Source organism: Eptesicus fuscus, chromosome 21, assembly GCF_027574615.1.
Source record: "Eptesicus fuscus isolate TK198812 chromosome 21, DD_ASM_mEF_20220401, whole genome shotgun sequence".
Classification (NCBI taxonomy): domain Eukaryota; kingdom Metazoa; phylum Chordata; class Mammalia; order Chiroptera; family Vespertilionidae; genus Eptesicus; species Eptesicus fuscus.
The window spans coordinates 36,746,010-36,770,208 of record NC_072493.1 but is presented as its reverse complement, the minus strand read 5'-3'; the positions used below and the strand labels follow the sequence as shown (position 1 = coordinate 36,770,208).

The following is a 24,199-nucleotide window of genomic DNA, read 5'->3' as shown; positions in this document are numbered from 1 at the left end:
CGGAGATGCCTATTCACCAACCACAAAAGCCTCTTCTCTCGCTCCGCCCCTGACCCAGCGGCTGACCAATCCGGGCGTGGGTTTAACCCGGACTCCATTTCCCAGAAGACCTCGCGGCTGGAGGAGATTTGTCCGTGCCTCTGCTCCTGCTGGCGGTTGGTGGACCCGCAGCTGATCGTCGGCGGCTGCGCGTTTACCTGAGACCCCGCTGGAACTCTTCTCATTAGCCTGCCTCACCCCGACGCTCACCTCACGGACGGGGGCGCCCACCGGAGCGCGGCCTCGGATTAGGTGTCCGTCGAAGTCGGCACGCCCCACCTTGTCTGCCCGCGGCTCGGCAAGGTCCGGACGGCTGTCGCCTCGTCGCCATGGCTCCCACCATCCAGACCCAGGCACAGCGGGAAGATGGCCACAGGTAGACGCTTCACCTTTTTAGCTTTATCGTCTGTCCAGGTTTCGGCGAGGCGGGGGGTCGGGCTCAGAGTCTCCTTATAACGTCGCTACCCCCCGGGTCTGTCCGTGACGTCACGGAGCACTCAGAAGAGAGGGGCTTCTTTAGGGATGGGGTGTTAGCCCTTTCCCCCCAGTGGAGTTCGAGAATTAAACGCTTGGGAGATTTTATTCAGAAAGGCAATCCTCCTTTAAAAACTTGGAGGTGCCCCCTTCGCTCTCCTGTCAATCTCGTCTTCTCCATCTTTCTACCAATGTCTCTCTCTCTTACCCACCAGGCCCAATTCCCATCGGACTCTGCCTGAGAGGTGAGCCCCGTTCTGTTTTCCTAAGAGGGGTGGGCCAGTGGGGGTGGGGAACACAGGTGGGCAGCACGGGCCAGTTTCCACACCCAACGTATCAAGGGTTTTTATTTTTTTATTCCCAAACCTCCATCCTCCTCCTCTTTGGCCACCATTAGCTTGTTCCCTCTATCTGTGGGTCTGTTTCTATTTTGTTTCGTTTATTCATTTGTTTTGTGTTTTTTTTTGGTGTTTTTTTTTTTAGTGGAATCATGTGGTATTTCTCTATTTCATTTAGCATAATACCGTCTGGGTACACCCCTGTTGTCGCAAATGGCAAATTTTTATTCTTTTTTTAAAAAAATATATTTTATTGATTTTCCACAGAGAGAAAGAGAGAGGGATAGAGAGCTAGAAACATCCATGAGAGAGAAACATCCATCAGCTGCCTCCTGCACACCCCCCACCGGGGATGTGCCTGCAACCAATGTACATGCCCTTGACCGGAATTGAACCTGGGACCTTTCAGTCCGCAGACCGACGCTCTATCCACTGCGCCAAACCCGTTTCGGCTCTTTTTTATTGCTGAGTAATATTTCAGTATATATATATATATATATATATATATATATATATATATATATATATATAAAAAATTTTTTTTTCTTCTTTGTCCACTCAGTTATTGATGGATATCTAGGTTGCTTCTGTATCTTGGCTATTACTAATAATGCTGCAGTGAACATAGGGTTTAATTTTTTGAGGAATCTTTGTGCTGTTTTCCATAGTGGCCTCACTAATTTACAATCCCACCAACAGTGTATGAGAGTTCCCTTTTCTCTACATCCTCACCAGCACTTATTTGTTCATTCTGACAGGTGGTGACAATCATAGTGGTTTTAATTTGCATTTCCCTGATGATGTTGAGCATCTTTTCATATGTCTGTTGGCCATCTGTTTGTCCTCTTTGGAAAATGTCTATTCAGGTCCTCTTCCTATTTATAAATGGATTGTGTGTGTGTGTTTGATGTTAAGTTGTACGAGTTCCTGATATATTTTGGATATTAACCCATTATTGGATATATCATTTGTGAATGTCTTCTCTCAGTAGGTTGTATTTTCATTTTGTAGATGGTTTCTTTTGTTGTGCAACATCTTTTTAGTTTGATGTAGTCCCATTTGTTTATCTTTATTTATTTTTAAATTTTATTATTATTTCTCAATATATTTTATTGATTTCAGAGAGGAAGGGAGAGGGAGAGATAGACAGAAACATCAATGAGAGGGAATCATTGGTACACCCTCTACTGGGGACCAAGCCTGCAACCTGGGCATGTGCCCTTGACCAGAATTGAACCTGGAATCCTTCAGTCTGCAGGCCAATGCTCTATCCACTGAGCCAAACCAGCTAGAGCTATGTTTTGGCTTTTTAAAATATATTTTATTGATTTCAGAAAGGAAGAGAGAGAGAGAGAAAGCCATCAGTGATGATAATCATTGATCGGCAGACCCCTGCACGCCTCTCATTTGGGGACTAAGCCCACAACTCAGGCATGTGCCCTGATGGGGAATGGAACCTCCACCTCCCGGTTCATAGGTTGACACCCAACCACTGAGCAACACTGGTTGGGCAATCTATATATGTTTTTATGCTAGTACCATACTGTTTTGATTATTGTAGCTTTATACCATAGCTTATCAGGGAGTATGGAACATCCTTCCACTTTGTTCTTTCTCAAAATTTCTTTGGCTCTTTGGATTCTTTTGTGGTTCCATAGAAATTTTAGGATTAGTTGTAGTTCTGAGAGGAATGTCATTGGTGTTTTAATAGGGATAACATGGACTCTGTAATTTGCTTTAGGTAGTAAGGACATTTTAACAATATTAATCCTTCCAATCCATGAGCAAGGTATGTCTTCCATTTATTCACATTTTCAATTTATTTCTTCAATGTCTTACAGTTTTCTGAGTACAGGTCTTTTACGCCTTTGGTTAAATTTATTCCTAGGCGTTTTATGCTTTTTGATGCAATTGTAAATGGGGTTTTCTTAATTTCTCCTTATCATTTGTTATTAGTATGTAGAAATGCAACAGCTTTTTTTTTTTTTTTTTAGATTTCTTTATATTGATTCTGTATCCTGCAACTTTACTGAATTCATTTATTCTAATTTCTTTTTGGCGGGATTATTTAGGGTTTTTTACATATTGTATGTCTTCTGCAAATGAGAGTTTTACTTCTTCCTTTCTGATTTGGATGCTTTTTTTTCTTCTTTTTCTCGTCTGATTGCTGTGGCTATGATTTCCAATACTACGTTGAATAGAAGTGGTGATAATGAGCATCCTTGTCTTATAGAGAAAAAGCTTTCAGCTTTTCATCATTGAGTATATTAGCTGTGGGTTTGGCATATATAAGCCTTTACTATATGTTATGTTCCTTCCATATGCACTTTGTTGAGAGTTTTTATCATAAAATGATGCTTAATTTTTAAAAATTATGTCTTTATTGATTTTAGAGAGAGATGAAGGGAGGAGGATGGAAACATCAATGAGAGAAACATTTATTGGCTGCCTCCTGCACACCCCTGTCTGATTGCTGTGGCTAGGACTTATTATATATCCTTGTCTCCTTTAGTGTGGATTAGTCCACAACCTGGGCACTGGGAATTGAACTGGTGACCTCTTGATTCATGGATCGATGCTCAACCACTGATCCACCAAAATGATGCTTAATTTTATCAAATACTTTCTCTGCATCTATTGAGATGATCTATGGTTTTTATCCTTTTTTTTTAAAACTTGATGTGTCACATTGATTTACTGATAGTGAACCATCTTTACATCAGTGGGATAAATCCCACTTGGTCATTGTGTATAACCCTTTTAATGTATAGTTGAGTCCAGTTTGCTAATATTTTGTTGAGGTAATATTTTGTTTGCATCTATGTTCATCAAGGATATTAGCTAGTGATTTTCTTTTTTTAAAAAATTTTTGTTGTTGTTGTTAATCCTCACCTGAGGATATTTTTTCCATTGATTTTTAGGGAAAGTAGAAGAGAGAGAAACACAGATGTGAGAGAAACACATCTATTGATTGTCTCCTGCACGAGCCCCAACCAGGGCTTGGGTTGAGGAGGAGCCTGCAACCGAGGTATGTGCCCTTGACTGGAATCGAACCCGGGACCCTTTGGTCCCCAGGCCAACATTCTATCCACTGAGCCAACCTGGGTAGGGCTCTTTTTTTGACTTTTTATAAGAGTTTATTTGAGCCAAGCTAACATGCAAGAGAGCAAGATCTCAAATGCTCCCTTTTTTGTAATGTCTTTGGTTTCAGTATTAAGGTAATGCTGTCTTTGTAGAATGAATTTGGAAGTGTTCCTTCCTCTTCAATTTTTGTCGATAGTTTAAGGATTGATGTTAACTCTTTGAATGTTTGGTGGAATTCACCTATGAAGCCATTTGGTCCTGGACTTTTATTTGTTGAGAGTTTTTTTTATTACTACTTCAATTTCATTGCCAGTAATTGGTCTTTTTAGATTTTCTATTTCAATTTGGTTCAGTCTAAGGAGGTTATGTCATTTCTACAAATTTACCCATTTCTTCTAGATTGTCAAATTTGTTGGCATAGAATTGTATATTTTGAGTGACTCTGTTTATCTGTGGTGTTGGATGTACCTTCTCTTTCATTTATGATTTTATTTGGGCCTTCTTTACTAAAGGTTTGTTAATTTTGTTTATCTTTTCAGGGAATCAGCTTTTTGTCTGATTGATCTTTTCTATTGTTTTTAAAATTTCTATTTCCATTCTGATCTTAACTATTTCCTTCCTTCTGTTTACTTTGGGTTTTATTTGTTCTTTTCTAGTTCCTTTAGGTATAGAGTTAGATTGTTCATTTGGATTTTCCTTTTTAAAATATTTTTAAGAATTGACTTTTTTAAGAAAATATATTTTTATTGATTTCAGAGAGCAAGGGAGAGGGGGAGAGAGAGAGAAACATCAGTGATGAGAATCATTGATTGGCTGCCTTCTGCACACACCCCTACTAGGGATCCAATCTGCAACCCGGGCATGTGCCCTTGACCAGAATAGAACCCGGGGTCCCTTCAGTCTGCAGGCCAATGCTCTATACACTGAGCCAAACCGGCTAGGACAAGAATTTATTTTTAGAGAGAGAGAGAAACATAGATGTGAGAGCAAAACGTCAATTGGCTGCTTCCTGTATGCATGCTGCCAGGACATGTGCCCGGACTGGGAATTGAACCAGCAACGCTTTGGTGCCCAGGATGACATCCAACCAAGTGAGCCATACTGGCCAGGGCTATTGGGATTTTTCTCATTTTTTTGAGGTAGGCCTGTATAACTATGAACTTCCTTCTTAGAACTGCTTTTACTGCATTCAATAAATCTTGAAAAGTTGTTTTCTTTCAAGATAGTTCTTGATTTCCTTTTTGATCCATTCATTTAATAGTATGTTGTTTAGTCTCCATGTATTTTTTTTTTTCTTTCAGTTTTCTTCCTGTAGTTGATTACTAGTTTGATGATATTGAGGTTAAAAAAAATGCTTGATAATGATTTCAATCTTTTTGAATTTGAGGCTTGTTTTGTGGTCCTAGTCTGGAGGGTGTGCCATGTGCATTTAAAAAATGTGCATTCTGCAGCTTTTAGGATGAAACATTCTATAAATGTCCATTAAGTTCATCTGGTCTAATGTGACATTTAAGGTCATTATTTTCCTATTAATTTTGTGTCTCGATGAATTTATCTATTGATGTGAATGGGGTATTAAAGTTACCTACTATATTTTATTACTGTGGATTTCTCCCTTTATGTCCATTAATATTTGCTTTATATGTTGGGTATGTAGATATTTATAATTGCTTTATTCTCTTCTTGGACTTACCCTCTGTAATTATGTAATGTCCTTGTTTGTCTTTACATTTTTTGTTTTAAAGTCTATTTTCTTGCCATTTGAAAACAATAATTTATTGCTTTTTCCTCCAAAGCTTTGTGAATTTACAAAAAAAAAAATAATCAAAGTTTACAGACTGCTTATTTCAGACTAAGAATGTAAGAGTTGAGAACCTGGGCCACCGTGGTCACGGGGTGTTTACCAGATATGCACTGGCATCTGAAACAAGGCCCCCCTAGATTTGTTTTATTGCCTTCAGAGATGATGCATCCTTCACACCATCTCACATGATATGGAATGGCAGAGGTTTTTTTGTCTTTCTGCCCTCTTGCTATATAATGAAATTTTCAGTTCATTTCTGAAAAATAAATTGGCCAATAAATTCATTTTGTTCTGCTTCTACTTTACACAAAGCTTCATATTCAATCCGATACCTTTCAAGCTGTATTTTCTTTTCTGTTATTAGTGCTTGGAGTTGTTGCTGTTGGGCTTCTCTCTGCTTTGCTATAGATTTGAGCAAATTCTGAGCACCAAAGGCCTTCATCTTCTCATTTTCTGCTTCTTTTGCAAGTTGGTCAACAAGCTCAAGTAAACCGACTGTTTTCTGAAATTGGCCAATTTTGTCCATAAAGCCCTTGCACTCTTCCTTGAGCTCTATGGTCTGGATAACCTCTGGGTCCAACACCCGCAGCTTGTTCAGTTCATCAAAGTGTAGCCCTGCTTCACCCAGGATGTCCTTGTCCATAGCTTCCAACCCTGCAGCGGTGGCACACGGGCAGCCCAGGCTGAAGGTAGTTTCTCTCTTCGGTCCACGGCTGCGGTACCTGGCCCACCAGTCTCAGCTGCTGCCACGGCTACAGCATTTTTTTATTTTTATTAAAAATTTATTATAGCTTGGCTGATGTGGCTCAGTGGACTAAGCATCGACCCATAGACCAAGAGGTCCCGGGTTCGATTCCCAGTTCAGGGCACATGACTCGGTTGCAGGCCTGATCCTCAGTAGGGGACGTGCAGGAGGCAACTGATAAATGTTCACTCTCATAGATGTTTCTATCTCTTCCTCTCCCTTCCTCTCTATCTACAAATAAATAAAAACATATTTAAAACAAAATAAAAAACATCTATATTTACTGATTTTTAGAGAGAAACATTGATTTATTGTTCCACTTATTTATGCATTCATTGGTTGATGTGCCCTGACTGGGGATTGAATCTGCAACCTTGGCATATCAGAACAATGCTCTAACCCAGTGGTCAGCAAACTGCGGCTCGCGAGCCACATGCGGCTCTTTGGCCCCTTGAGTGTGGCTCTTCCACAAAATACCACGTGCGGGTGCGCACGTACAGTGCGATTGAAACTTTGTGGCCCATGTGCAGAAGTCGGTTTTCGGCCTGGGCAAGTCTATTTTGAAGAAGTGGCGTTAGAATACTCAAGGGGCCAAAGAGCCACATGTGGCGCGCGAGCCGCGGTTTGCTGACCACTGCTCTAACCAATTGAACTACCTGGCCAGGACTTCAGCTTTCCTTTTGTTTCTATTTATATGGGATATCTTTTTTCCATCCTTTCACTTTCAACCGGTATATGTCTTTCTTTCTATAGATATATATTTTTTTATTTCAGAGAGGAAGGGAGAGGGAGGTAGGTAGAAACATCAGTGATGAGAATCATTGATCTGCTGGGGATCGAGCCTGCAACCCAGGCATGTGCCCTGATTGGGAATCTAACCATGACCTCCTGGTTCATAGGTCGACACTCAACCACTGAGCCACGTCAGCTGGGACGGTATATGTAGTATTTTTAAAAAAATATTTTTTAAATTTATTTTAGGGAGAGAGAGAGAGAAACATCAATGAAAGAGAACATTGATTGCCTGCCTCCTGCATGCCCCCTACTGGGGATCTGGTCTGCAACCCAGGCATGTGCCCTGACTGGAATTGAACCTGTGTCCTCTTGGTGCATGGGTCAGTGCTCAACCACTGAGCCACACCGGCCAGGCATCAGTCTGTATATGTCTTTCAATTTGAAGTGAGTCTCTTGTAAGCAACATGTAGATGTGTCATGATTTTTTTTTTTTTTTGCCGTTGCTGCCACCACTGTCCTTGTTGGGTCATGGTTTGTGTTTTTTTTGAAGTTTTACACATGTCTTCTTTTTCCCAGATTGACACCTCCCCTCCCTGCCCCCCCAGCCATTCCCACCCTGGGCAACCCCCACTGCCCCAGTGTCTGTGTCCATGGGTTATGCTAATATGCATGCATACAAGTCCTTTGGTTGCTCTCTAACCCCCCCCCCCCTGCACTCCCCTGCCATTTATCTCTGGATCTATTCTGGTTCATCAAATTAGAGTCTTGTTTTTTAATCCATTCAGCCATCCTATCTCTTTTTATTGGAGTACTTAATCCATTTACATTTAAAGTAATTATCAATAAGTATGCACTTACTGCCATTTTGTTCATTGTTTTTTGGTCAGTTTTATAGCTCTCCTTTGTTCCTTTCTTCTTGTGCTTTGCTGGCTTTCTCTAGTATTTTGATTGGGTTCCTTCTCTTTTTTGTATAACTTTTGTAGGTTTTGTATAGCTTTTGAGGTTTATGGCTATCACTAGCAGTTTATTTTAAGCTAATAGGCATTTAAATTCAAATATATTCTATAAGGATTACATTTTTACACCCCCTCCACATTTTATGTTACTGATGTTGTTTTAGGTCTTTTTTGTGTTGTCTCCTCTCTACTTACTGTAGTTTGAGTTGCGTTTGATACTTTTTCTTTTGGCCTTCATAGTAGCTTTTTAAAGGAGCCATTCTATTCCTAGATCTGGAGTGGTCTGCCGAGTCAAGTACTGCAATAGCCTCCCTGACATCCCCTTCGACCCCAAGTTTATTACCTACCCTTTCGACCAGAACAGGTGAGATTTAAGATTGGGAATGGGAAACAACTCAAGAGTATGAGCTCCTTGCAGGCAAGGACTGCTTCTCTTGTTGACTGTTCTCTCTTCTGGGCCTAGAACAGTACCCTACACATACTATAGTAGTAGGTGCCTGGTAAATATTTGTTAATGAGCAAGCCGTGTCCAAGTTTCTTTCCATTGGAGAGCCAGTGTTTGGACTTGAACATGGGGGAACACTCCACTCTGAGTTCCTCCCTGTAGAAATTTAGCCTCTGTGAAGCAGGGATTTGAGGGGTAAAGCTGAGTCAGGAAACCATAATGGGCATGTTTCCCTACCCAGGTTCGTTCAGTACAAAGCGACTTCCTTGGAAAAACAGCACAAACATGACCTCCTGACTGAGCCAGACCTGGGGGTCACCATCGACCTTATCAACCCTGACACCTACCGCATTGACCCCAATGGTATGTAGGAAGGCAGGTAGGGCCTGCTTTAGGCTAGCAAAGGCCTGGACCTCTATCATGGTTTCTTACTCCCTTGCTCTCCTCTAGTACTCTTAGATCCAGCTGATGAGAAGCTTCTGGAAGAGGAGATTCAGGCCCCCACTAGCTCTAAGAGGTAAGAGGATAGGATGCTGAGTGGGGACTGGGGACTGGCTCCAATGGAAGGAGGGTGGTGAGGTCCTGAAGTGCCTGATCCTCCACCTTAGGTCTCAGCAGCATGCGAAGGTGGTGCCATGGATGCGGAAGACAGAGTATATCTCCACTGAGTTCAACCGTTATGGCATCTCCAATGAGAAGCCTGAGGTCAAGTAAGTTGTGGTAGGTAGGGAGGGAACGTGGAAATTTCAGGTGTGTCCAGTGGCTCCTAAAGGCCTTTCTTTCTCTTCACCCCTAGGATTGGGGTTTCTGTAAAACAGCAGTTCACTGAGGAAGAAATTTACAAAGATAGGGATAGCCAGATAACAGCCATTGAGAAGACTTTTGAGGATGCCCAGAAGTCGGTAACTGAGGGACTAAGATGGGGAGGCAGAAAAAGAGGTGGCTTCAAAGCTCTTCATCCTCCTTCTCACCCTGTTTTTGTCCCTTCCAGATCTCCCAGCATTACAGCAAGCCCCGAGTGACACCGGTGGAGGTCATGCCCGTCTTCCCAGACTTTAAGGTCAGATTTGGTACAGGAGGCAGAGACGTGTCATCTCTGCACATCTCACTTCTAACTCCAGTGTCCTCTGTCCAACAGATGTGGATTAATCCATGCGCTCAGGTAATCTTTGACTCAGACCCTGCCCCCAAGGACACGAGTGGTGCAGCTGCATTGGAGATGATGTCTCAAGCCATGATCAGGTAAGTGGCACTGCTGCCAACCTTGGCCTATTTCTCATTGCCCTTTGTCCTCATTTATCACTGCTCTTCCTCTTCCCCCAATCAGGGGCATGATGGATGAGGAAGGGAACCAGTTTGTGGCCTACTTCCTGCCTGTGGAAGAGACGTTGAAGAAACGAAAGCGGGACCAGGAGGAGGAGATGGATTATGCACCGGATGATGTGTGCGTGGGTTGGGGATTGAGAAGTGTGTCTCCCTTCTCCCTCATAGGGAAGAAATGGGGCTAACCTTGTCCCCCTCATCCTCAGATATGACTACAAGATTGCTCGGGAATACAACTGGAATGTGAAGAACAAAGCTAGCAAGGGTTATGAGGAAAACTACTTCTTCATCTTCCGAGAGGGTGATGGAGTGTACTACAATGAGTTGGAGACCAGGTACTCAGCGTATTTCTACCCCAGATTAGCCTGGGCCTGTGCTTCAGGGTCAAGACCCTAGGATATGCCACCTTGGAGGTCATTTGTACCTAAGGATTTGTCACATGCATTTGTAAGTGACTAGCAGAAACCTGCTCATGCATGTGGGCTAGATCTGTTTGTAACACAGTAACCCACAGAAAAAATTGTTATATAAACACTGGAGCTATTTAGACCTTTTGTGTAGGGGAGACAGCCAAATTTCCCGATATTAAGAGACTTCATGTGAAAGTAAACATAGCTAAAGTATTGGATTATACATAAAATTAGCATATTTAAAATGAAATCCTGGATACCCAAGTTAAAAAATGTGACCCCAAAACTCTTCTCCGATGGCTAAAAGTTTATTTTTGGCTGAGGCCTTTGGTGTAAGGGTTGGAAAAAAGTGTGACCTTGAATTTTAAGTAGAGATTACAAATTCTGATCCTGTAAGCCAAGCAGGAAATGTGAAAGAAGGCACAATGGGCTGGTGGGATCTGGGTGACCTAAAACTCTTGGCATTCTCCAAGGGGCACCACAACCCAGCTCAACAAAAGATTCCAACCCATTGCTGGTAAGTTGTAGGAAGCAAAAAGGCCTGGTGGGGCCATAGATTCATATTTTCCCTAAACCAGAGATCTACTAGGTCTATGTTTTTAAGTGTTGGTAACTAATTCACATTAAAATCTATACACACACTTTATGAAGTGCAGAGCAACCAAACTGGTGTCTTGGGAGCAATCATCCTTCCCCTCACCTGCCTCAAACCAGAGTTTAATCTCCCTTATTAAATCTGTATTTATTCTCATCTGTTCTGAGCTAAGCATTGGTGAGGAATTGAAGAACCAAGTTGAACCACACCCCTCACTGGGGGTTTTTAACTGCATCTTCCACACCCCTCCCCAACTTGCCCACTGCAGGGTCCGCCTAAGTAAGCGCAGGGCCAAGGCTGGGGTTCAGTCGGGTACCAATGCCCTGCTTGTGGTCAAACACCGGGACATGAATGAGAAGGAATTGGAAGCCCAGGTAACAATTACCACTGGTTCAGGGCACCCAAGGGGAGTGTGGTGGTGGGTAAAAGGGACACAGAAATCTGATAGAATACTTTCCCTCCCCCCCTGCTGCTTCCCAGGAGGCACGGAAGGCCCAGCTGGAGAACCATGAACCTGAGGAAGAGGAGGAAGAGGAAATGGAGACAGAAGAGAAAGAAGCTGGGGGCTCAGGTAAAGCTGCATGGGCTAATCCCTGGAAACTCTGGGAGGGTGGGAAACTGGGTCTCACTTCTTTCTGTTCTCTCACAGATGAGGAGCAAGAGAAGGACAGCAGCAGTGAGAAAGAAGGCAGTGAGGATGAGCGCTCAGGCAGTGAGAGTGAGCGGGAAGAGGGTGACAGGGATGAAGCAAGTGACAAGAGTGGTAGCGGCGAGGAGAGCAGTGAGGATGAGGCCCGAGCTGCTCGGGACAAAGAGGAGATCTTCGGCAGTGATGCGGATTCAGAGGACGCTGACTCTGATGACGAGGACAGAGAACGGGCCCATGGCAGTGACAATGACTCAGAGAGTGGCAGCGATGGAGGTGACCAGCGGAGCCCCAGTCCCAGCCGCAGCCGCAGCCCCAGTGGCAGCGCCAGTCCCTTCCCCAGTGGCAGTGAGCACTCAGCCCAGGAGGATGGCAGTGAAGCCGCAGCTTCTGATTCCAGCGAAGCAGACAGTGACAGTGACTGACTCCTTTCAGGGCTGGCGCAGACAGGATGATGATGCACAGGAAGGCACTTTTCTGTGGTGTATTTGTGAGCCTTTCACTGTTTCCCTTCCCTCCTCCAAACCTTTGCTGTTAATAAAACCAGTTTCTCCCCTTCCCAGTCCTTATGGTCTCCTTCTGCCTACACCTCCCCCTCCCACTCCATCACCTTCTCCGTCCCTACCCCAGGTACTCAGTGGCCTCAGCTTAATGGCATAGAAGCAAAGGCCACAGGTTTTCAATGAAATGTAGCATAACAAAGATCAGAATCCTTTTTTTGTTATGTTTTTTTTTTTTTCTCCAAAATAAGCCCAGACCATTAAACAAGTGAAACTCCAACAAATAAATCTCCAACAGCGAGAAAAACTGTACAGTTACTCAAAGCTGATTCTGCCAGTGGGGCTGGGGATAAAAGGGAGGGTGAAATCATGGCGGGGGGTGGGGAGGGAGCCTGGGGGCTGGAGCTGGAGAGGGTCAGGGTCCTGCCCATCAGAGTGAGGCCGCCAGCGTCCTGCACACTCTGGTCAGGTTGGGGGAGGGAGGCAGCATTGCCTCCCATTGTGTGTGTTGACGGGGGGGGGGGGGGGGGGGGGGGGGGGAGTGTCCTTCACCACCTCCCAGTGCCAGGCAGAGCCAGCTCACCCTGATGAATAGTGAACAAGATGGGACTGGCTGGGAGGAGGTGAGGGTCCTGTAAGAGGGACACCCTGCAGATTCCAAACGAGGTGGCCCCTGTCCATCCCACTTCCCTGGGCTAGTGGGAGGGGAATTGGGGAAGCCCTGGGAGTTTGAGGGGAATGAGCAAAGGCACAGAAACATGGAGGGGCCGGGGTGGGGGACTTGCATAGGTTGATGAGTGTGCAAGAGGTACATAAATAAACCTGACACCCCACCCAGCCCGGCACTGGGAGAGGAGGTAGGGACCTGGAGCAGGTCCCCAGGGCTACACCCCCTCTTCCCCCAGGCTTTCTCCCTCTCCCTGGGCTCAGAGTTGAGGGAGGTCCAGACCTGGAGGGCAGGGGCAAAAATAGGGGAATGGGGTGAGAGTGCTGGGAGGGCGGTGGTTTTAAAATTTTTTTGGTTTTTTGTTTTTTCCCAACATCTTTAATAACATACACAATGGTTACCAGCCATATTCATAACAAAAGTTATTCATAAAATGTATCTAAAAATAACATTTTTTTCCCTTTCGGTGTGAAAAGCTTGAGAATGTCCCAGTGTGTATGGGAGGGTTGAGAGGGGAGGGGGTTGGAATAGGGGACCCTGGCTTCCCCACAACCTGAACCCTCAAATCCCCTCCCTCCACCTGGGCCCCAGCACAACCCAGCAGTAGGAACAGGGACCAGAGGCTCTGTATGACTCCAGGGCTGGGGGAATCTCTGGGTTATGATATAGTGTTCCACTTAATGAGGTCATGACATAATGGGGAGTAGGGGAAGGATGAGAGAAAAGGGGGTGGGGAAAGAAACCAAAACCAAACAATCCCCTTTCCCTTATTCCTTACCCCCAAGTCTTTCAGCAACCAGACCTGGGAGTGAAGAGTATGTTGATGGGGGAAGGGGATGTTAAGGCAACAGACTTCCTGACCTCATTGGCTGTCCTGGCTCCCCACCTTCAACTTCTGCATCTGGGGAGCCAAGGCTGGGGGGAAGTGGGGAAGGGCTAGGGGGTCTGGAGGAAGGGGCTCTGCCCCTCTCTCCTCATAAAATTCAGGTTCCCCCTGCCACTTTCTTGGCTCAGAGAGAGGCCTGGGGATTCTAAAAATGAGAGGGAATGATCAGAGAAAAACCGTTAAGAACTATATAAATATGTATCTTAAATAGGCCTAAGAAATTAATTGTAGAGAACCTCTGATAAACAGGGCAAAAGGAGGTGAGAAGAGGATGGCTCCTGTCCTCGGGGAATGATGGCAATTGGGAAGGAGAAGAAGGTGGCGAGGAGAAAGAGGTTCCTCTCCTCACCTGCCTTCTCCTTAGCGCCTCAAAATAATATTCAGGAGAGCAGGTTATCTACCCTGCTTGTCTCTCCCCAAATGTCTGATGGTTCTGAGCAGGCCCCATAAGATAGTGGGTCAGTGAGTCTTAGGGGAGAAGGGGGCTGCTCCCTCAGGAGGGGCAGGAGGTGAACATTCTGGAGGAAGCAGGGGTGGGATGGGGCCAGATGGGATATAAGGAAGGAAAGGGGGGCAGGCAAGTTCCTGCCCCCTTTATTCTGGCTACCCCCTACCTCCCCGGGCCTCGGCAGAGATCCCTCAATGGGCCCGAGAGTGAGCAAGGCATGTGCCAATGTTAAACAAAAGTTAAAAGGATGAGAGAGTAGAAAAATATTAGAATGTATAGCTGAGCCAGCCCACCCTCTCGCTGTCGCAGAGAAGCCTGTTGGGGGTTGGCCCCCTCCCGCCGCCCAGGGAGCCTATGGGTGCGCTGGGCTGTGGGTCCCGTCAGATGGTGGAGGTTTTGTCTGTCCCATCTGTGGTAAGAAAGGGAGGAAGGGAGGAAGATCAGGAGCTGGTGGGAAGCTTGAGAAAAGATGCTCAGGTAGCCTGCCATCCCAGTCAGGTCCTCCCTGAAGTACAGCCTCCCCTAGGGCCCCCTCAAGGATGACTATGAGTTGCTCAGTTCAGAGATGGAGACGCTGCTGGGTAGGTGGAAGCTGGGTCAGGGAAAGAGGAAATGCTCACCACCCAAGGCGTGTTCTGTCATGCTCAGACACAGAGACTCCAGAGTGGGGTTGATCTCCAGGTCAGGCCCAGGGACCGGACAGTCTGTATGGGACAGAGGAGAGTGGAGGTGGTAAGGACTAGACTTAGGTGGAGAGTAAAGCTGGAAGACAAAGGACAGGATAGGCTGGCATTGGGGAGAGGCTGGGAGAGACAAGGGGGGAAAGGAGGGAGAGGGAGGGGGAGAGAGAGACAGAGCACATGAGACAGGCACACACTAGGATGGAAGGTGTAACTAGGCAGCGATGAAGGACAGAGATAGGCCTGGGTGTATCACAAAGCAGGTAGAGGTGGCAAGGGCAGAGGCTTGGCCAACAAACAGAAAGCCTGACTGCAGACAGAGAAATGTGGAGCTTCCTGGAGGCCACACAGGCTGTGACTATTTTGGACACATACTATACGTTGTCTTCTTGGGCACAGTCTGGGTATCTGCTGTGGGTGCTGGGCAGCCCCTGTGTTCCCTGATGACCTGCTCTATACTTCATTCAGAAGAATTAATTAGAACTCCTCCCATCCTTTCTTAGACTTTCTCCTCTGGGATGGATTCGATCTGGGAAGGCCAAACAAATGGGGCAAACCAGGGCAGCAGCCACGGGGCTTATCCTCAAACCACCTCTCAAAAGGGCTTCCTCTTCTGGAGTCTGGGAGACAGCCCCCTCCCTGGGATAACTGAGATCCACCCCACACTGCTTAAAACCCTTCCTGGCTCCTTACATCTGAGCTTTTTACCTGGGTTTAAAAGACCCTGCTCCCACCTCCAGCTTCACCTTTCATCATGGCCCCTCTGAACCCTGAGCTCAGGCCATGTCAGACCACCTAACTGTCTTCACTCTGGAGTTATCTCTTCCCTTGGGCAAGTTATCTCTTTGTGTCTCAGATTTGTGACTGATCAGATAGGAATGAAATCAGTGCCCTCACTTGCAGTTGGGAGGGTTTGGTTAAACAGTGCAATAAAACTGTCTGACAAAAACCCGGCATATAGCATACCAGTAAAAAGAATTGTTCTTTTTGGTTGTTGTTGTTCCTGCAGTTCATCCAGTCTTATAACATCATTTATAGGTGCTAGGCCCTGTGCTAGGATGAACACAAATGACAGGGTCTCTTGCCTTCAACAAATGGCAGTCCACATTATCTTATAAATTAAGAATCCCTACTGATTTGGCAGTTTATGACAGGAAGAGTTTAGGGTCACTTGCATACCTAAGGTCTCTCCAGCAGCCATTCCAGAGTAGCCTTATCTGCCTCGGTGCCCAGCAACGGGCTTGGCACAGGAGGAGTCATCCTTACTCGCTGAGCAAGGTAGGGCTAACACTTCTCTACCCTTCTGTCCTCTTCACCCTCATTCTGATCTCCTATCTCTGGGCTGGTCTGTGAGCACAGGAAAAACAGCCCCTCCACCCAAACACCCTTTAGGTGTTTGATCCAAGAAAAATCTGATCCAAGAGCTAAATGGTTCCGGCCTGGTCATCTGGCTTCTGAAAGAATGCCAATGGATTGAAAAACACTTCCAAAGAAACCTCATTGCTTTGACTCTCATCCCCTCAACCCCTTCCAAACTGAGTATTTAATGATCCTCTGAAAAGATGGTGACAGAGACCGACATGGATACCAAAATTATGACATAGGGAGGGAGAGATGTGGACATGCGGGAGTGGAAGTAAGGGGTGAGAGAAGAAAGAGAAAGGAAGGCAGTGCTGGCTTTGGTAGCACATGTAATAAAATTGGAATGATACAGAGAAGATTAGTATGACTCCTGCACAAGGATGAAATGCATATTTAAAACCAAGAGAGAAAGGAAGGAAAGAGCTGAGAGAAAAAATTGAAATGGGGGCAGGGAAGAGTACAAGAAAACCCACGATGAGAGGAGGTTGGAAGGATGGGGAGAGGTGCTCGAGTGTAAAAGAAATAGGAGAGAAGATAAAGGCCAGCTAAGGGTGTTGTGGAGGCAGAATCCCAAGGGCTAGAGCACTTTACCTGGAGGGAACATGAGAATGGCCTGCGGCGAGGAGTGGACTGGGAGCGAGTGCGTGCGCTGCACAGAGCTACGGCTCTGGCTGGGCATGCTGTTGCTGCCTCCAGGGTTGGCAAACCATAAGTTCTGCAAAGGGCATGGGAAAAGAGAAAGTGGGTGAGTGGTGGAGACCCAGGCCCAGGAGTAGTGTAACTGGCAAAGGAGCCCCTCCCCTCTAATCCAGGCCCAGATCAAAGATACAGACACACACATCCCAGACACCACCACCCATCTCAACCCCAGAAGCACCAGGCCCTCTATATCTAGCCGCTCACCTGTCGGCCCTGGCCCCCAAGGTTGGGGCTGGTGAGGGCATGTCTGGGGGAAATGCCCCCAATGCCCGAGGGGCTTAGAAGGCCCATTCTGCCGGGTGGAAGGGCCCGGGGAGGCATTGGGAACTGCCGCTGGGTCCGCCGGGCCACCCCCATCCCCACAGAACCAGCTATGGGGAGTGAGTTGGAGCCAAACGCCCAGCTGTAAGAGAGCAGAAGGCAGGGTGTCAGTTTAGGTGGATGGGGCCCATCTCTCCACCCCTCCTCCCGTCCCTGTACAATCCCAATGGGTAGGACACAGCACAGACCTGCTCTGAGCAAAGATTCCCTGTCCAAGTTCCTGCACCACACATTCTGTCTCCTCCTGACCAAGGGGTTCCCCCAGGATAGAGACAGGAAATGTTCCTCATCTCCAAGCAAAGCAGTTCTCCTAACTTCAATACGCTTGTGTGATATTCCTGTTATTTGTTTGGGAGTGAGAAGGGACTTCAGAACCCTCTGCACACAAGATGAAGAGAACAGGGACAGGCAAGGGGTCTACTATCAGGACATGATCTGGTTCTGCCTGCTTAGCACCCTATTTTAGCAATAAGAACATCCTGATTTTCTTCTGGAAAGTCTTCACTGGGTGATGTGTATAAGTCACCCAGTGCACTGGATTCCCAGCCCAGAATGCAATCACCCCTCTAAACACTAGCTGTCCACCAGCAAGGGCCTAGGGAAGGCCGGCCTGCATGCCCGGCTGCCTGCCTACCCTTTCTGCTGCCGGTAGTTCTGCATCTCTAGTGCGGCTTTGCGCGGGAAGGTTCGGAGGAGCTTTAGCACTTGCTGTTTCCAGGACAGCAGCCGTTTCTTCTGTGTCTCCGTGAAAGCCTAGATACAATTAGGGAAGTTAAGAAGGGAGGGGGTGTTTCTTTCAGATCTGCCTTCTGTTCATTTGCTCAAATATTTATCTACTGCCTGCTCTGTGCCAGGCAATGCTGGGACGCAGAGGTTACCCATGCACATGAAGCTAACTGTGTAGTTGGGTAGATGAGTGATGAGTGCTGTGAGGGAGAAACACAGAAGGCACAAGAAACTTGATCTAGTATGAGTGAAGGCCAGTGAAGGTGTCCCTGAGGTACAAATGTTTTTTTTTTTTTAAAATATATTTTATTGATTTTTTACAGAGAGCAAGAGAGAGGGATAGAGAGTTAGAAACATCGATGAGAGAGAAACATTGATCAGCTGCCTCTTGCACACCCCCCACTGGGGATGTACCCGCAACCAAGGTACATGCCCTTGACCGGAATCGAACCTGGGACCCTTGAGTCCGAAGGCCGACGCTCTATCCACTGAGCCAAACCGGTTTCGGCAGGTACAAATGTTTGAACTGGGAGCTGAGGGGCCAGTAGGTGGTGAGATGAGGGCTGGAGAGGTTGGCAGGAGCCAGCCAGGTAGTGCCCGTTTGCTATATAAGGAACGTTGGCTCTGAGAGTGATGGGGTCACCTTGCCCTTCTTGGGAGTTCTAGGGAAGGTCTCACCTCATGAGTTAGGCACTTTTCGATGAGCTGGAGGTAACTGGTGATGTTCTCCTCATCTGGTCGAGACACCAGCAGCTGGGTGCACACTGGGGACATAGGAAAGGGTAGGAGGTTAGACCCCAGCATGCCTTCTGCCACAGAAAGAGGGACAGGAAACTCAGGCTGGATGAGTACTAGTTATGTGCCAAGCATGATACCTGGCTTATGAAGATACATAAAGCACCCAGCATAGTGCCTGGCATAAGGCAGATATGAGGTCAATGATACCTTTTAACTCTTCCAAGAATCTCATCAACCGGCATTTTTAGCATGAGGAAGCTTGAGGCTCAGAGAGTTTGAGTGTGTCCCAGGTCACACAGATAAAGGGATCTAGACCCAAGTGTAAAGTCTGCTATGTTATGCTGCCCTTTGAGAGCTTTATCATACTCATTTGTGGATTTCAGTCACCTCTGAGAGAACTAACCAATTCTCCTTATTTGTTCACTCTGTACTGTATGTGGTTTCCACCGACATACTGTCCTCTTCTTCTCAGGCTGGAGATGCTTGGAGTGTGAGCACTGTCTCCTACCACCAGCCAGGACACACCTGAGGGCAGGGGCCTTGCCACCGCCGTCTCAAGTCACTCTCTATGGTGTTCTAGTCCCCAGGGTTCTTTAAAAGTTCTGCTTCCACTATTTAACTTGGATTTAACCCCTAATGCCTAGGTTCACTTGGCTCTCTGCCCCAGAACTTCCTGCTGGGCCCTGGGTGGTCTCACCTTTGCCCATCACCCGTGTAAACTGGCTGGGAATGTCTCCGTCAGCAACGGGAGCTGGGGCTGGCTCGCTGCCATCAGTAGGAACTGGAGCTGGTGGAGGGGGGTAGCTCTCTGCAGCTGGAGGATCCTTGGCCTCAGTGCCCTTGTCTGCGCTGGGATGAGCCAGGGGAGTCTCAGCACCTGGCAGCAGTGGCTCCCCCTGGCCCGCATCCCTGGCAGTCGAGGTGGAGGTGGCGGAGGTGGGGGCCACAGTGGCCTGGAGAACACTGTAGGCCTTGATCGGGGTGACGATGACCTGCTGCAGCTCCTGCAGAGCGTTTCGCAGGTTTCCTCCTTCCAGCACGTCCTGCATGGGAGGGCATGGCTGGGGTCACATGCCGACCCCACATCTATGTAGAAAAACTACACAACTGCGGTCAGACAGGGCTGGGAGAGTGCTTGACAGGACCTGGGTTCCAGCACATAGAGAAGGAAAGTAAAAGTACTACAAGCCCACATATATATGTACACATTTGTACCACACATTCTCTCTTCCCCCTTCAAGGTGGAGTCCCAGGGAGCTCAGGAGAAGGTGGTCTAATCCTGGGGCCTTCAGGTCCCAGCAAAGGTGGAACCAGATTCGGATGTAGAAATCTGGACTGTGAACTGAGGGGGTAAAACCAGAAGGCAAGTGGCAAGGAAAGGATAAAAGGAATGCAATTGAGGCAGATATGGAAGCAGTGAGGAGATGAGAAACAAACCAAATGGAGAGATCATGCACCCAGGGAGACGCTCTGCTCTATCAGAAAGACCAGTCAGAAATGGGAGTGAAAGAGAAGAGGTTAACAGGCAGTCTGGGGACACACACCAGGACACACAAGGAGGGGAGCCTCTTAGCCACAGGCAAGTGAGCCCTGTCATCCAACTTATACTTGGTCCCCAGAGTCTGGCTCCCTAAGGCTGAGGCCACTGCAGATCAGACCCGAGGGCTAGAGAGATCCTGAGGAGAGGCCACATGGGTAGCAAGGATGCCCCAGAGCCTTCTGTCTATTGGTACCCCTGGGCAGCCAACTAACCTTGGAGATGGGGAATACCAGTCCTCACCTTCTCCAGGGACTTGAGGACGCTCTGCCTCTCACGCAGCTTCTGGATGCTCAGGGCTATCTTGTGGCGGGCACCTTTGGTGACATTCTGTGGTAGGGCAGAAGGGGACAGGAAGCTGGAAATGGGAGGTCAAGCTACTTAGGGTGCTCCAACAAAGCTCAAAGAGCTGGAGGAGGCTCAGGTCACAAGGGTAGTGGTAAAATAGTACCCCAACTCTACCCTGATGGTCCCCTGAGCTTTACCTGAGACTCCAGATGCTGTTCAGTCAGTGTCATCATCTCCTCGTAGCTCATCTGTGAGAAAAGGGCTGCGTACTTGTGCAAGCGGAGGCTCTTGAGCCATGAGGGCACATCTGTTGGAAAAGAAGGGAGGGCATAAGGTCAGGAGTCTGTTCCATCAGTTACCTCTGTGTCCTGGCTTTCTTATCAGACTCGGGTGTCTGAGGGCAGGGGCTTCTCCCCCATCAAACCAGGGTTTGTGGGGGTCTCTCAGATCAGTCTGAACCCGAAGGGCAGGGACTTCTACTCTCCTCGGACTTCTCCCTTCTCTGGAAGGGAGGGGAAGTTGAAGGTTGGGGGAACAGGATAGGCAGGGTGGCAGCTACAAGCTCCTTTCTGTCCATTAAGCTCTGCAGAAGCCTTTGGAGGGTCCTAGCACTGCCCTCCCATTATACCTTTCATGCCACTGCCATCCTCCTGGAAAGTGTTCCGGCTGGAGCCCTGCTCCTCCGTCTGCTCACTGCCAGAGGAGGCCACGCTGCTCTGGGGCGAGAGGGGTGCGTGGTCGGGCGTGGTGAAAGCAGCCCGAGCCCCGAGCTCCTCTGGACTCGGCCACTCACCAGGGGCCTGGGGGCTCGTGGGAATGAGTGACATGGAGCGCTTCAGAGGGCTGGGGTGGATTTGGCAGGGGAGACCTGGCCAGAAAGGAAGAGAGGCAAAAGGTCAGGCTTGGGGATCTGACCACAGTAGACCATGCCACCCCAGTCAGTGCCATGGATGGCGGCTCAGCCCCAGACTCCAATAAGGAGAAGGGGCCCTGGCATCTGCGGGGAACCGCCTATCAGATACCGCTCATCCCCTCACCCTTCATACCTAACCCATCAGCAAGCTATGAGCTACTTCTTTGAACTCCACTTCCTCTGCTGGCACCCTGGTCTGTGTCAATGGCATCCCTAACTGGAATTACTGCCACAGCCTCCTCACTGGTTTCTTTCCCTTTTTTTTTTTTTTTTTTTTTTAAATATATTTTATTGATTTTTTACAGAGAGGAAGGGAGAGGGATAGAGAGTTAGAAACGTCGATGAGGGAGAAACATCGACCAGCTGCCTCCTGCACATCCCCCACTGGGGACGTGCCCGCAACCAATGTACATGCCCTTGACCGGAATCGAACCTGGGACCCCTCAGTCCGCAGGCCGACGCTCTATCCACTGAGCCAAACCGGTTTTGGCGGTTTCTTTCCCTTTTTAAAAAATATATATTTCTTGATTGATTTCTGAGAGGATGGGAGAGGGAGAGATAGAAACATCAATGATGAGCCCTAGCTGGTTTGGCTCAGTAGCTAGAGCATCAGCCTGCAGACTGAAGTATCCCAGGTTTGATTCCAGTCAAGGGCACATGCCCGGATTTTGGGCACGATCCCCAGTGAGGGGCGTGCAGGAAGCAGCTGATTAATGGCTCTCTCTCATCATTGATGTTTCTCTCCCTCTCCCTTCCTCTCTGAAATCAATAAAAAAGAATAAAAAAAGAAACATCAATGATGAGAGAGAATCATTGATGGGATTCCTCCTGCACGACCCCTACTGAGGATCAAGCCTGCAACCCAGGCACATGCCTTTGGCCAGAATCAAACCCGGGACCCTTCAGTCCGCAGGCCAATGCTCTAGCCACTGAGCCAAACAGGCTAGGGCGTCCTGACTGGTTTCTTGCCTCCTATTCATCTCACAGCAGCACAATGGTCCTTCTAAAAATACAAATCTGACCAACTCAGTCCCTGCTTAAAATCCCGATGCCTTCCCTTCATGCTGAAAATAAAATTTAAAGTCTTCCACACACACCACTACAAGGCCCTTCTCATCTCTGATCTATCTCCTACTCACCCTTTGGATCAAGTCTTTCTAGCCTTTGTCCCCCACCCCCATTTGTTCCTAAAACATTCAAGCTTGTTCCAGCCTCAATACTTTTGCACTTGCTCTTTCTTCTTGTCTTCCCTCAGGTCTCATCTTGGCAACTGTCATCTCTTCTAAAGCCTTCTCTGAACCCTCAATATGAAGTAGTTGTCCCCACCAATTCTGGTTACTCTATCATATTACTCTGTCTTATCTTTCTCACACTACCTATCACAACCTGAAATGATCTTATCTAGTTATTTGTTTACTTGCTTATTAACTATATGCCCCTGATGCAATAACTTGTGATAGCAGGGATCTATCCTGTCCTAGATAACATTGCATACTCAGTAATTACAGTGGGGCCTAGAGCAGAGGAGTTTCTTCAGAAGTACTTGTAAAGTAAATGAATGAAGTACATAAACTACACGTTCAACAGCCCTATCCTTGGGCTTCCCCAGCTCCCACAGATTTTTCTTGGACTACGCCCAAATCACGATGAATCCAGGCCCTCTTACAATGATGTTGCAAAGCCTCCATCCATCCATTCCATTTGTGAGGTAGGAAGAAGAATCCAATTTGGCTTTTTACCATTCTCAGGATAGGGTAGATTCCCACAGCTTCCAGACCATTACACATGCTATCCCCTTTGTCTAGCTCACCACTTATCCACCCTTATTTGCCAGCCACTTCAGCCTTCACTCCTTCCTCTGAATTTCTTTTTCTGGGCGTCCTTCCTCTGCATCTCCCCCCCCCCCCCCCAATATATATATTTTTTATTGATTTCAGAGAGGAAGAGAGAGAAAGAGATAGAAACATCAATGAGAGAGAATCTCTGCCATTGGCTGCCTCCTGCATGCTACCCACTAGGGATCAAGCCCACAACCTGGGCATGTGCCCTGACTGGGAATCGAACCGTGACCTCCTGGTTCATAGGTTGAGGCCCTCTGTATTCTTTGGACCCCTGAGCTGCTGCTGCCTCAAGCCCTGCACTTATGCCCACTTCACTAGCCTGCTTCTCTCACACTGGACTCTGGGCTCGTATGGGATGGCAACCCTGCCCAATCATTTCTGCACCTCCAGGATCAGGAGCAAGGGCACACAATATACAGAGCCTTCAAAGTTTCCTAAAGGCCAAAAGGAGGGCACCCATGATCCTAAGGGTGGTAACATGGCCTCTGAGCTCGACACAGGGAATCTGGAGTATCCTAAATACAATTAAAAGGAAAGGAAACAAAGCCAAATGTCTCACCCTAGGTAGGTGAGAATAGCAAAGCCCAGGGAACTGAAGCCCTTTGCCTCAGTTTCCAGAGTTGGGCGGAAAGGTTGGGATTCCTGCCAGCGCTCCACTGACACCAGCCCAGAAAGGAGGATCAGCCTGGTACAGGCCCCAAAGCACCTTCCCCCTTCTGACAGTCTCTATGATCCTAGCCAGGAAGTCACCTGAGGCAGAAGGCAGTGTACTGACCCACTCCCTAAGCCAGCTCTACCCCTGCCCACAACCTCTAAGGTCCTCTGCTCAGGGCTCCTTCCAAGCCTCTGAACTCCCAGAAGAAAACGGCATACTTTGAGCCCTGGGGGACTGGGGAACCCTCGATATAGGCTATTTTACACCTGTTTTGATCCCTTTGGCCTCTTCCTTCCTCCCTTCTTAGCCAAGAAGGAGGCAGGGAAGACTGAGAGGGCAGGAAA

The 24,199-nt window shown here is 47.4% G+C and overlaps 3 protein-coding genes and 1 non-coding gene across 5 annotated transcripts in view; 2 read left to right on the top strand and 2 right to left on the bottom strand.

Moving 5' to 3' along the window:
• The first annotated feature begins 128 nt into the window (after window positions 1-128).
• On the top strand, window positions 129-12,152 carry PAF1 (PAF1 homolog, Paf1/RNA polymerase II complex component). Of its 2 annotated transcripts, XM_008139611.3 has the most exons (14): window positions 129-415; window positions 729-758; window positions 8,447-8,539; window positions 8,862-8,983; window positions 9,071-9,137; window positions 9,229-9,330; window positions 9,417-9,522; window positions 9,612-9,680; window positions 9,759-9,862; window positions 9,948-10,064; window positions 10,150-10,278; window positions 11,217-11,322; window positions 11,429-11,519; window positions 11,598-12,152. In XM_008139611.3, exons 1-14 carry the CDS (start codon window positions 369-371, stop codon window positions 12,017-12,019), a joined length of 1,605 nt encoding a protein of 534 aa, XP_008137833.1. In that variant the 5' UTR covers window positions 129-368; the 3' UTR covers window positions 12,020-12,152. The 2 variants fall into 2 exon arrangements, with proteins under 2 accessions (XP_008137833.1, XP_027998522.1); XM_028142721.2 differs by lacking the exon at window positions 729-758.
• LOC103284328 (intraflagellar transport protein 20 homolog) lies at window positions 5,966-6,382 on the bottom strand. The gene has a single exon (XM_054710783.1). The coding sequence runs from the start codon at window positions 6,380-6,382 to the stop codon at window positions 5,990-5,992; it is 393 nt and encodes a 130-aa protein (XP_054566758.1). The 3' UTR covers window positions 5,966-5,989.
• A 2,199-nt stretch (window positions 12,153-14,351) lies between the features above and the next one.
• Window positions 14,352-24,199, bottom strand: part of SAMD4B (sterile alpha motif domain containing 4B) — a 38,765-nt gene continuing 28,917 nt past the window's right edge. Inside the window, exons 4-13 of the mRNA XM_054710781.1 lie at window positions 21,075-21,314; window positions 20,644-20,753; window positions 20,402-20,488; window positions 19,319-19,664; window positions 18,562-18,647; window positions 17,792-17,910; window positions 17,041-17,239; window positions 16,729-16,852; window positions 14,716-14,799; window positions 14,352-14,504 (exon numbers count right to left, since the gene is read on the bottom strand). Of these exons, the coding sequence (XP_054566756.1) occupies window positions 14,476-14,504; window positions 14,716-14,799; window positions 16,729-16,852; window positions 17,041-17,239; window positions 17,792-17,910; window positions 18,562-18,647; window positions 19,319-19,664; window positions 20,402-20,488; window positions 20,644-20,753; window positions 21,075-21,314 (1,424 nt within the window). The 3' untranslated portion in view covers window positions 14,352-14,475. The remainder of the gene's footprint in view (window positions 14,505-14,715; window positions 14,800-16,728; window positions 16,853-17,040; window positions 17,240-17,791; window positions 17,911-18,561; window positions 18,648-19,318; window positions 19,665-20,401; window positions 20,489-20,643; window positions 20,754-21,074; window positions 21,315-24,199) is intronic.
• On the top strand, window positions 16,446-16,552 carry LOC114230976 (U6 spliceosomal RNA). Its single transcript, XR_003616970.1, has one exon. It is a non-coding gene; the product is annotated as a U6 spliceosomal RNA (small nuclear RNA).